The sequence below is a fragment of the Zosterops lateralis genome, assembly GCF_965231275.1.
Source record: "Zosterops lateralis genome assembly, chromosome: 11".
NCBI classification, from domain to species: Eukaryota; Metazoa; Chordata; class Aves; order Passeriformes; family Zosteropidae; genus Zosterops; species Zosterops lateralis.
This window is the reverse complement of record NC_139771.1, coordinates 18,682,425-18,695,033: the sequence shown is the minus strand read 5'-3', so window position 1 is coordinate 18,695,033 and position 12,609 is coordinate 18,682,425. Positions and strand designations below refer to the sequence as shown.

At 39.0% G+C, this 12,609-nt stretch overlaps 1 protein-coding gene across 1 annotated transcript in view; it reads left to right on the top strand.

Moving 5' to 3' along the window:
- Nucleotides 1–2,601: 2,601 nt before the first annotated feature.
- Nucleotides 2,602–12,609, top strand: part of SHQ1 (SHQ1, H/ACA ribonucleoprotein assembly factor) — a 39,810-nt gene continuing 29,802 nt past the window's right edge. Inside the window, exons 1-7 of the mRNA XM_083869314.1 lie at nt 2,602–2,645; nt 4,921–5,103; nt 5,570–5,634; nt 6,100–6,222; nt 6,998–7,140; nt 7,875–7,987; nt 9,885–10,012. Coding sequence (XP_083725440.1) covers nt 4,961–5,103; nt 5,570–5,634; nt 6,100–6,222; nt 6,998–7,140; nt 7,875–7,987; nt 9,885–10,012 — 715 coding nt within the window. The 5' untranslated portion in view covers nt 2,602–2,645; nt 4,921–4,960. The remainder of the gene's footprint in view (nt 2,646–4,920; nt 5,104–5,569; nt 5,635–6,099; nt 6,223–6,997; nt 7,141–7,874; nt 7,988–9,884; nt 10,013–12,609) is intronic.

Here is a 12,609-nt window from a genome sequence, read left to right as displayed (position 1 = left end):
TCATAATCTGATTTACAACCTCGAAATGTACAGAATGGCAGAAATATAAGGATTCTTGCTGCCCCATGGAGCTGGAGTAGAAGCTGTGCAAAGAATGGAGACACCAATGTTGGAAAGGGGAGAGGAGGGAAAGTGGAGCCTCACAAGTTTATTACTGAAGGAACCTCCTCTGGCCCTCATGGAGCCACTGGAAGTGACACTGGCTTTCACTTGGCAGTGGAGCTGTACAGCCTGTCCATTTTACACTGCTCACACCACGTGCCTCTACCCGTGGTATCCCAAAATGTACTTTCCCTTAGCATCAGTTCAAATGCAATGAACAACTACTGTTTCAAGAGTTTCGTCCAACTCAGATTGTGGCCAGACATGAAAATGTAAATTACTTCATGCTAAGAGAAAATAGCAATACTAAATGAGAAACTACAGAAAAACCACAATGCATAAACATATGCTCTTTCCCAAGAATATATGCACTATAATAAAATCCTACCAAACTTTATACTCAATGAAAAAGAGCACCAGTGCTGAAATCCTCCAGCTGTACAAATGTGTGATTTTTGTATCATCAATGCAATCACTTTCTTCTCTAGATGTGTCAATTAAGCCCTCTTAATCATTTTGTTTTGGATTACCATTTCCAAGGTTGTCAGATTTAGTCATTATTATAAGTTATGTAGAGCCAATTGTGCTTATCAATTGCAAGGTTTCATGTTTCTATTTCTCAAGCAAGTTGTCCTAATTACTTGCCCAAACCATTGGAGAAAATGCATTTTAATTCTTCTGTGTCTCTTTAAATATACCAGCCAAATTCCCTTCATCAGAAAGATGCACTAAAAGATGTACTCTTTGTACATTTCCAAATAAAACTTTTTCATTACAATTCTAAAAAAAATCAGTATGTACTTTACAGAAGAAAGCAACACATATTCCTTAGAGATGCTACTTCGTCCTTTACTTGGATGGAAAAGCAGAATGGCTGATGCACCACTTTCTTCAGTAAAATCAATATATAAATACTTCTTTTACAAGGAAAGTATCAGCACAAAAAAAAATAATGAAGAAAAGGCTGGGAGTTCTTAGGCTCTAATAAAATAATTCTGAGGCAATCTTGGAAAATGTCAGTTAGACAAGAATAAATTCTCAGATGAAACTTCTTTATCTTTCACAGGCTTGTCCTGCAACTTTGAATTTATCTAGAGAAGATGGTGCCTACTGGTTCATAATCCAGCTTCCTGTCCAATATACTTATTACAGATCACTTTGTAAGGTCCAAAAGTTAATTAGTGCTGAAGTTCTCTGGAAATGCATCAAAAGTTTCTGAGGACATGACTGAGGCCTGGGTCCAAAACAAATCAGCATTTGAAATTAGATATCATTAACTTCTTAACACGAAAAAAAAAAGCTCTTTATGTGCCATGCGTCTTCAATTTCTGCATGTGAAAAACTGGGACACTGAAAATTAAAACCATTCATCAATTTTAAATCAGTAGGGAGAACTATCTATTTTGAAGCAAATGATTAAATTTTTGTGCAATTCTTGAACTGCTGGTTCAGTTAAGTACAAGAGCAAAGAAGTTTTCTCAAAAGTTGATGTCATATTTGTGTTCAGTGGATTTCTAGCCTGGAATTTTTATTTTTTTTTTTTTTAAGAAAACTTTATTAGGAGAGGTTACATAATTGTGCTTTTTCCCTCCAGGAAAAATATTTGAATGCATTTCAGATGGGGCAGTAAGAGGAAGACAGCAGCATTTTAAAATGTAGAGAATTATATAGAACCAGAACACCTCATGGACCCAAGGCAGAAAAATTAGATTAACTCTACATTAGGTGATGTATTTAATAAATTACAGCTTTTAAACCAACTTTTCTGCTCTTGGATCTTGTTCTCCTTCATGCTGTATTTGTTTTGATCCATCAGGACCTGTCGCCTGTTCACCCTGTCAATGTTTGCATTAATCTTAGTAGATTTTTACATAATTGGGAATTCCTACTCCGACAGTGCTCGTGGGGTCACCCTTGTGTTTACTCATCTCCCACCTTATCTGCAGCAAAGGAAAAGACAGATGAGTGTAACCATAACAGAAACAGCACACTTGTTCTCAGGAATTAGTACTGGATTAACCAGCGGTTTCACAGAAAACAAACAAACCATCTCCCCAACACACTCGAGTTTAATTTCCACGCTCCTTTATGAAAAGCAGCTGCTGAAACAAAATATGCTCAGTCTGTTCAAGATGCTTTATGCACTCGCAGGTAAGAATTCATTCCATTTGTCCTGATGACGGGTTATGATTTCACCCTAAACGACCTCAGGGCCTCACACAGTCACCTGCCCACACCCTCACTGGCTGTTCACCGCTCTTTTCCCAACTACTCCTGCCAACATCAGGACACCTCGCCAGATTTACGGGCAGCAGGAATTGACAGCAGATCTTTAAACCGCTGCAGGTTTCCCGCAAAGGAGCGGAGCTATAAATACAATCTTGTATAAACAGCGGGGGCAGAGCCCGCGGGGCGGTGCTCAGGGGCGGCCATGAAGGGATCGGCCTCAGCGGGGCGGCTTTGACCTGAGCGCGCATGCGCGACTCCGCCCCGGTGCGGGCGGGCGCGGGAAGCGGCGGCGGGAGCGGCGCGGGGGTCAGTCAGTGAGTGACGCGGGCGGGCATGGCCGGTGTTCTTCCCGGTGCTGTTCCCGGGGTTCTCCCGCTTTCTGCCGCCTTCCCCGAGGGTCCTGTCCCCTTGCAGGGCTCGCTGCTGGGTGGCTGAGGGAGGGTACGGCCGCGGGACGCCGCGTGGCCCGGTGTGAGGGCGCCGGCGGGAGGCTGTGACCATTCTGGGCTGCTCAGTGTAGGAAAAGCAAGGACAAGGTCCGGCGGAGGGGGCGAAGGTCATGAGGGGTCTGGGGCATCTATTTCATAAGAGGCTGCGGAGCTGGGCCTGGTTAGGCTGGAGAAGAGAAAACTGAGAGAAGCCCTCATTAATATATATATAAATATCGCCGAGAGGTGTCAGAAGACAGGACCAGACTCTGTTCAGGGACGCGCAGCGACAGGACGAGGAGCAGTGCCTGTAAAATAACACAGAAAGTTTCGCCTCAGCATGAGGAAGAACTTTTTTCCATGAGTGGCAGAGCAGTGATCCGGCTGCCCGGGGAGTGTGGGGGCCCTCTCTGAGGACATTCCAAGCCCACTGGGGATTCCTGTGTCCCCTGCTGTAGATGACCTGCCTTGGAGGATTCCCCAGCCCCTTCCCAACCCACAGAGCGATTTCTGTGTTTTAACGCGAGCCACTCATGGATCATCCCTGTCCCTGCCAGCCCTGCTCCCTCTGCCTTTCCCTAATGCACAGGAGAAGCCTGGAAACGTGAATATTTGGGATACCTGGGGTTTGAATGCTGTGTCCCAGTGGTTCCTCAGCTGTGAGATATCAAGGATTTGGGGATCATTGATATCACCCCCTCAAGAAGGGTTTGGGATGATTAACTTGGGCCAGGGATGCTCTGAGTGCTGGGCCTGGTTTTGGGGCTGCTGTTTATTTATAAACCTCTGAGTGGGGAAAATAAAAATGCACAGTGGCAAGTCATCCCTGAAGAGCCCGAATGAGCAATTAGCACCTCTTAGCCGTGCTTGTGGTGTTGAGAGAAGAAAATCCACAGGAAAATGCATCAGGTGTTCTACAAGCCAGGTGTTTCCTATTTAGATACAATTCCATAAAACACCTGGCGGCTTCTCAGCCTGGAATGGGCGGGAATGTTGCTCCTGGAATCACCTGATATGGTGAAATGGGATGTGTTTAATATTTTATTTAAATACAGTTAAGTTATATTTAATATTAATTATATTAGTATTAATATTATATTAATTATATAATAGTATATTCTTAATATGTTACTTATATATAATATTGGTATAGGTAGATTAATATTAATGATTGTAACAATAATTATATTAATATTATAGTAATATTTATTTGATACTTTCCATACATGCTAAACAAGGCTGGTTACTCATATGAGAAAAAAGGGTGATTTGTTAATTTAGCCTTGTTAATGGTTAATGATTTCTGGCTGTTCATGAAATTCTGGCTGTCAGAATGGGGATATGTTTAGTAAAGATAACTGAAAGTGAGTGAAAAGTAGTTCTTTCCCAAATAATTGTTCTATTTGTTTTATATGTTAAAATATTTTTGATTTAAAATATTTTTAGTTTCCAAAACTTTGTGACCTTTAATAAACACGCCTTCCAAAACAAACTAACAACGGAACAAAACCCAAACAATTTGTAAGTGGGTTCTGAATTAGACCTGAGGCAAGCTATTGAAAGGTCAGACAGTTGTATATTAGGTGAATAAAACTACTATATAAATTCATTTTCTTGTGCTAAATATGTACACATGCTGGTGTATATCCATACATATGGTTCTGAGGAATGTTATCTAAACTATCCTTGAATCTGTTGCTCGTATTCTGGCTAATATGTGTGTGAATTATAAAACACAGCTCTATTTTTTTGCAAGTATTATTTGTTTTTAGGCATTTTTTAATAGTGGTTTGTGTTCAGTTCACTAGAGAACTGCACAGGTCTAAGGTGTGCTGTGTGCGAAATTAAAAATAACAGTTACAAAAAGCTGAAAAGTTTTAGGACTGAATTTTAGTGTGGTTTTCGTGTGGAATGTGGCCAGTGCTTTCCTCTACTCCAACTCTTCATTCAGTTGTTTTATTGAGGTGCAGAGAGGTGGTGCCTTCATGTTTCTGATAACACTTTGATATTGTTGTTATTGTCATCAGTGTTTTCTTCTTGAGCACATGGAGGATAATTGTGTGGGAACCTGAAATGTTCTTACAGAGTTTTGAAGAGATACCACTTGCTCTCATAAATTGGAAGCTACAATAATCTTTTCTTTCTTTTCCTATTTCTATAGGGTCACACTACCAGTGTTTGCTTTTCCTGCTGGATTCATCATGATAACTCCAGCTTTTGAGCTGACCCAGGATCCAGATTTTCTTACAGTAAAAATCAGAGTGCCTTATGCCAGAGCTTCGGAGTTTGACATTTATTTTGAAGGGGAAGATTTCAAGTTTTATGCTAAGCCATACTTTCTCAGGCAAGTAGTGGAAAAAGGTTTCAAAAATTGATCGTCATGGTAGGAAATGAACTTAATTTTGGTCCCTTCAGAATGTTCTTCATCTGCAGCTTTTATTCTGTTGACTACAGCTCAGTTCATGCAAAGATTCGGTTTTTTGGATCTGGCCTCTTTGTTCCTAGGCATTAAATCATGTTAAAGGGTGTTGAAAGGAATACTTTTCTAAATTTACTGTACAATGGCTTTTTAATTTAAATGGCCAGACAACTCTCTGGGTGTAAATTTTGTAGAGTGTGTCATTTCTTGGGAGAAATCCAGGGGGATTGAGCTGCATGGATTCCATTACTGTGAAGAAGAGTCGTGTAGTTAAATCCTTTGTGCTGCTTTTGGAATGTGCCTTACATTTTTATAGGCTGAGACATTAACTTGCAGAATTAGTCAGGCTTTCAGTGAGGCATCTCATTTTTTTTTTTTTTTTTGTCTGCAGATTGACACTTCCTGGAAGAATTGTAGAGGATGGCAGAGAAAAAGCATCTTATAATACAGATGAAGGTATTGGTTGATGTTACTGATATCTGTGTCATAAAAAATGTTGCTGTCTCCAGTAGTTTATACTTTAAAACAAACAAACAAAAAAACTTCAATAAAGCAATAAATTGATGCTTGCAGAACCTTTATTACATGACTAAGGCAGTAATCAGATTGGTGAATGTAGCTTCTGTGCATTGTTTGGTGGGAGGATTAAAAATTAAATAAAGCTTGCTTTCTTCTGTTGGGTTGTGTTTATACAATGTAAGTCAGGAGACTCCAAGTAGTTAAATATTCTCTTTCATGTTTTATCATTAAAATCCTGAATTGTTATGAAATAAGGTTAAAAACATGCACAGGGATCAATGCAAAATGAAATGCCACCTGCATGTGTCCTACTTCCTCTGAGCCTCTCTCTTAGAGGAAAAATGCACTTCTCTCTATCTCAGATATTTTAATGCAAAAATTATATTTCTACTTTCTTTTAAGGTACTTTCACCATTCAGTTGCCCAAGGAGGTTCCTGGCCAATATTTTGAGGGGCTGGACATGCTGACATCTCTTTTAGCACCAAAGAAATCAAGATCAGCAAAACCTTTGGTAGAAGAGATGGGTATGACAAAATCAATCTTGTTTATACAAGGTGATGCATGTGTGTAATGAAACAGTTATAGATCTGTGGAGTGATACATGTAGAAAAATACAGAGTTTTTTATTATTGACTAATCCAAGGTATGAATAAATCAAACTATGGATAAGAGTAGAAATAAATATGCTGTAGATGATACACATGACGACTTTATAGGTTTAGTTATGTTTAAAGTTTTCCAAAATATGCCTAAAATGTGCTTTAAAAATATGCAAATGCTCTGTAGGTCTTTGTACCCCTCTAGTGGCTGTAGAACACACACACAGTTGAGTCTTCTGCTTTCTACAAACTACAATTAGACTATTAGCTCAATTAATTAAATTAATTAAAACCACAGGTTCTAGAGCATGTCTTGCTTAACATCAGTATTTAACAGACAATGATTGGCTGTCTCTGATTTTTTTAATGCCTGCCCTAAATTATTGATAACATCGCTTAGATTCTGTCAGGGTTCCCTGACAGCATCAGATGCTGATCTTGTTGAATTCAGTGGAGCAGTATTTCAGTCTGAGGGAGTGCATTTTAAATTTAGTGTTCCTGATGTTCATTTTTGAAAGTTGGGGAGTTTGAAGCAGGACCTGTGGGTTACAGATCTCTATGACCCAGTGTTGAGTGAGGTTTCTTAAAAGCTGCAGAAAATGAGAAAGGCAAACACCAGCAGTACAATAAACCTTTCAAGGAAATAATACGTGTTTTTCTATGTAATTATTTTCTTTTTCTGACCATGCCATAAATACAGCTGCCTCTGCTGAGCTGTCTGAAGAGGATGAAGAAGAATTTGACTGGGAAATGGAGCAGGTTCCTTATGAAGAAAGCACTCCAGCACTGCAGCACCCCTATGGATTTGGGAATTTGCGCACAGGGGTGTTCCAGAGGCTGCAGGTAGATGAATTTTGTCTTCTCTGTTAGAAATTCTGGGTGATTTGCTGTGTAGACTTCCTGGCTCACAAGACAACAGCTTTTGAAAAGTGCAACTCAGTGATGTAACTCTAACTTACTGTTGTATGGATTGTAGTATTCACAGGTCTTGGAGCAAGATTGGTGTTTGTGGAGAAAGTATTTACATTCTGTTAGGAGATATCTGCTGCTTTGTTACCATGAAGTTTGTGAAGAAATACTCATTTCTTTACTGATACTTTTTGTGAAGAAATGCTGATTTCCCATCAGCATTAATGGGATGGGAAATAACTTAATGATGTTTAAAAGGGCACTGCAATTGCCTATTAATTCATGTACAGCCACTTCAGAGAGTGAGAGTATTCTCAAAAGTCACAAGAATGGTGTGTGATTCTTATCTTGTCTTTGTTGGGGTTGTGTGCTTTTGTTTAACATTACAGATTTATCATAATGCAAAATAACCTCCCTGCCTTATGATAAAGTGGCCTGAATAGACTTGATAATATCACGAATTCTAAGGAGCTTCAAATAATTGCATTTCCTTGGAATTTTGATGTTTTATTTGCATAGTGGAGCCTGAATTTGGAGGACTTGAAAGGGAGGCTGAAGCTTTTCCAGGGATTTCAGTGCAATGCTGCCAAGCATCCTTAAATTCTTCCTGAATAAATCCTGTGTGCCATACCAGTGGCTTGGTCCTTCAATTCTGTTCCCCTTTGCAGGATGAGCTCAGTGATGTCATTGACATTAAGGATCCAGACCAAACTCCTGCAGAGGAACGGAGGAGGAAACGTTTGGCAGCTGAGGCTGCCAAGTTTGAGCCTGATCATTACCTGTGAGTACTGATTGACTTCACCTGGCCAAGAGCCTCTGAAACACATTTCTCTTTTCACCAATGATTGGATTTAAGGTCACTTTTAGAAAGGACAGCTGTACTTTTGGTCTGGTTTTGTCTCATCAGAACAGGCCTTAGTGGGTGTTCTTAGTGTGACACTGACACAAAACATTGCTTGTCTCTTTTGGGGTTACTCAACTGTTTAATTACTGATTAAATCTGTGTTTAACGGGCTGTTGTCACCTGCTGCAGAACCTTGTTTCATCCTTCATCTCTTCAGCACCTGAGCAGCCACTCCCTGCTGGCATTTTGGGTTGACAGATGCAGAACTTTGTTTTTGCCTTATGAAAAAAGGGTTAATGAGCCAAACTTGTCTAGGAGGGGGGAATTTGAGTTTTAAAGTGATGAAATTTTGTCTTGGCCTCTTTGGTTTTTGCCTCCATCATGTGGAACTTGTTTTACAGCAGAATGAGGAAAATGTCCAAACCAAAACTTTGTTTCTTTTGTGCTTCATTCTGTGTAGTGAGGTAAAAATGATTCTTTGTGCCTTTCAGGTTGGAGTATTTCAGGTCAAGTTAGGTTCAGATAAGTAAAATAAAGGAAAGCCATGAGATTTTATTAATGTAGATTGATTCCTGCCAGATGGATCTGGTGGGAGAAGAGGGTAGTCCTCAGTGGGGAGAATTAGTCCTGTGATGTGTTTTATGGGGACAGGAAGGCTTTAACCCATTTTGAGTTGTTTCAGAAGGTAACTTTGCAAACCTGGAATTTTTCCTCAGTTGAGTGTTTCAGGGGCAGCCTCATGTGTTCCTGTAACACACAAAAAATAGAAGAGTTTTCTTGAGCTACATTTCACTAGAACTGAAGTAGTTCCTAACCTCTAATAAGATGCAAATTGCAGTAATTTCAAGTTTCAATTTTAGACTCTCTGTTCTGGCCTGGTAGAGCAATACTATTTAGTTTAATGGCTGTGTCTTGGTTGTTTCAGAACAGATGATACCAGCCTTTCTTGAACAAAAATTGTTTTCCTGAGGGGAACAGAAGCTCTGGTAGAAATAGGGGCCAACAGCTATTATGATGGCCTTGAGGAAAACGTACCCTGGCTGATCTCTCTGAGTTGCTTTGACATTGAAGGGAGGCAAAAACCAAAATCTGTCAGTGTGAGAGGGAAGCAGATTGCATTCTGTGTTCAGGTTTTGTGTGGTGATTAAAAAGGTACTGAGAAATTTCCTGTGGGTTTTTTTTTTTTTTTTTTTCAATTCTCAGTATTTTTACATTTGTTTGGCTTGAAGAAAAAGCTCAGATGGTAAGAGGAGGCTTAGAAATTGAATCCTTTAGGATTAATCCTCCCAGAATTACTAGATTGAGATTTTTACCACAGTGGCTTTGTGCTGAGATGGAGGTGATCTTGTCTTCATGTACAACTCTTCTTTTTCCACCTTGCTGCTGCATGTCCTTGCTTGAAGTCCATCCCCATCCCTGCTTCACCTTTTCCCCTTCAGCTGCACAACTTCTCCCCACAAATTCCCTGGGTCTTAAGTGGGAGAGCTACCCAATAAAATCAAATGTTTTGTCTGAGAAGCCTTTGGAGTGTTTTCCTTTAGCTGCATTCAGAACAAATCAGGTTGGTTCAGCTTCATGTGATGCTGCACTCATCAATTCCCTGAGCTTCTGGGTGGCTCAGGAAAGGTGGAGGAAGTAAGGAAGGAGTACTGAAAGATAGGAGAATATTGGGGATTTTTTAATAATTTTCTGCTTTAAAGTCAAAGAACATATTTCCAACATGGAAAATAAGCTGAAGTCAAGTGAGGTGTATTCTATGGATGTGTTACTATGTAGCCACATATAATGTGAATTGAAATAAATAGCATTTCAAAGTTCTTTCTGTTTTCCCTAGGGCTGATTTTTTTGAAGATGAAGCTATTAAGCATCTTTTAAAGTACAAACCCTGGTGGATTGATGCTCATAAGAAGATGACAGCCTTGCAGGGAGAAAGTCATCAGGAACATGACAGTCCTCCATTTGGTGAGAATATACATATATATGTATAAATATATATAAATACACACACATCTGTTGCTTGGATGATAACTGCTGTGGTGCCATGTTATAGGTTATTGTTCTTAAAGGAGATTTATTACTCTAATGCATTTAATATTTATTACTTTGTGGGTCTTGGAGACTTTTTTTCAAAGAAAACTCTCTGTTTCCATTTAGAAAAGCTAAAGGGATGTTTCCAGGGTGAGTAGGTGACCTTGTGGGAGCACTGCCAACAGATAACTGAGGCTGCCTCCCTGCACACACTGATTACAGAAACCACTACAAGTTACTATTGTGCATTTTCTTCTATTGTTCTTCGTTCATTTCCTATGTAGTATGAAAATCTGATATTCCTGAAGTAGATGACGGTAATCCCTTCACCAGAAGTTCTGATAATACCTGCACTTCCACATTTTCTCTGGGAGAACAATAGAATTTGGGTAGATGTTGTGTATTTTGCTGTGAATGTAATCTGATCTTCATTCCTGGTGTCTTTTCAGCCTGAGAAGCCAGAAATTGTTAATTATGTCCATCATAAACACTTGATTTAAAAAGCATTGGACAAAGGTACAAGAGGCTTGAAAATACTATAATGAGGGGTTCCTTTGTTTGTTTTTATCCATTCACTCCTTAGTAAATGAAACACTACTCCTGTTTGCTTGGCATAAGGAATATAAATAAATTGAAGAGCTGCTGCATGATTTTATTGATAAGGAATGTTTCTCCTCCAAACTGAGGTACTGAGGAAAAACATGTCTATTGGTGAGTTTTAGGGGCAACAACAGACAAACCCCTCAAAAGCCTGGCAAGTCTGCTAGTGGAAATTAGACAGAAAATGGACTTTATAAAGGATCATCTTTGCTCCAAACCATTTGCTATAACAGGAATCTATTTAATAAGAATGATCAAAAAAATCTCACCTTCATGGGGTTGAGTGGAGAGACTCCTGCAGTTTTGTGAATCTTGAAGAAATTTAAGTAATTTGAGAGGCAATCTGGAGTTTGGATGATGTTAATGACAAAAAACCCCACCTTTTTCCTTGGAACCACCTTAGTTTTGGTAACATTTGTGCTGTTTGAATAAGTGACTGAAATAAGTGGAGGTTCCTAAACCTGAGCTGTGGTGAAGGAAACCACCATGAGAGGGAGTGCAGGTTCTATTTGAAGGTCTCCCGTGAATGGAAATAGAGAAGGGCAGGAGGTGGCTCCAGGCTGTTCCTCCTGGAATCTGATCATCAGCAGGATGTATCCCCTGTGGTTTTATGTTGTTTTATCCAGCCAAAGGAATGGGGCAGTTAATCAGGAATTCCTGTCTCCCCTGTGTGAAGGAAGGATTTCTTTGTGAATAAAGACGTGTTGCTCCTCAAGTTTAATGTAAAAATGAGTTTAGAGTGGGAAAGAGACATAAAAATTAGCAGATTCTTTAAAAGTTTTTCTTATTCAGAAACACTGCATAAAGAGAATTTTTTTTCTTCCTTTTCCTGACTTACATTGATGTTTTTTCAGTTGTTATCTTCATTGGTTTCTTGGAATCAAAAACTTGATTACTTTTGTCTTTATAATGTCTTTGGCTGCAAGAAGTAATTAGAAGTACAGATGGCCTTTTTTATTTTTTGCATGACATTGCAATTAACTGAAGATTTTCTTTGGTTGATTACTGCTCTTATATTTATCTCTGGTTATTTTCTCTTTGTTTTTACATCATCAGACCCTTCTAATGCCTCATTACCAATTTTTTTTCTCTTTTTGGCTCATCTCATTAACATTTAACATTTTCATCTCTCTCTGTCCTTACTTCAAATCTATTTTTATTTGACCTTTTTACTTTTTCTCCAACTTGTGTGCCTGGTTTGTGTATTTTGCCTTTAAATTTTTTTTTTTCTCATCCCAAGTGTCTTTTCTTTCTTTTGTCCTTTTTATACATCTTACTGTGTATTCTCTTCCAGCCCTTTTTGTTCACACTTACAATGTCTCATTCAAGTAAAGTAATACTCCATAAAGCCTTATTAATTGCACAGCCTTTCCCATGAGGGGATAAGATTTTTGGAAACCTTGCTTGCTGCTGCTGCTGAAGTTTACATTAGTGTCTTGCTTCTCTACAGATTCCAGATGAAAGGGTTTGTATTTTCTAACAGTCACATTCACCTTGGTTAAAAGTTCATTTTTATTCTACTTCCAACTGCACAACTGTAAAAAACTCCTCTTTAGGCAACACAATAATCTTCAAAGGCTCAGGCTGACATATGTATTTAATCTAACATTTATATGCTCCAAGGATATCTTATTTTGTTCAGGGTAACCTCTCATGCTTACAGTGACTGTTCTCTTTCTTATTCCTTTATAGAAAGAGAAGCAATTTCCTTTCAAAGTTCCACCTTTCAGTAAGGCTTGGCTCAAATATATGCCATTGCTGGTGGATTCATAAGTTTAAGATGGATTACTTTTCTTTTTTCATCAAATTTCTGCAATTGTGCTGTCTACCTGCTTTGCTCTATTTTCAGGGCTTTGCATCATGTGTTCTTTCCTGGCACTGCTCTGCTGCATAACAGGTTTTTATTATGTGAGGAAATTCTGCTTTTTATT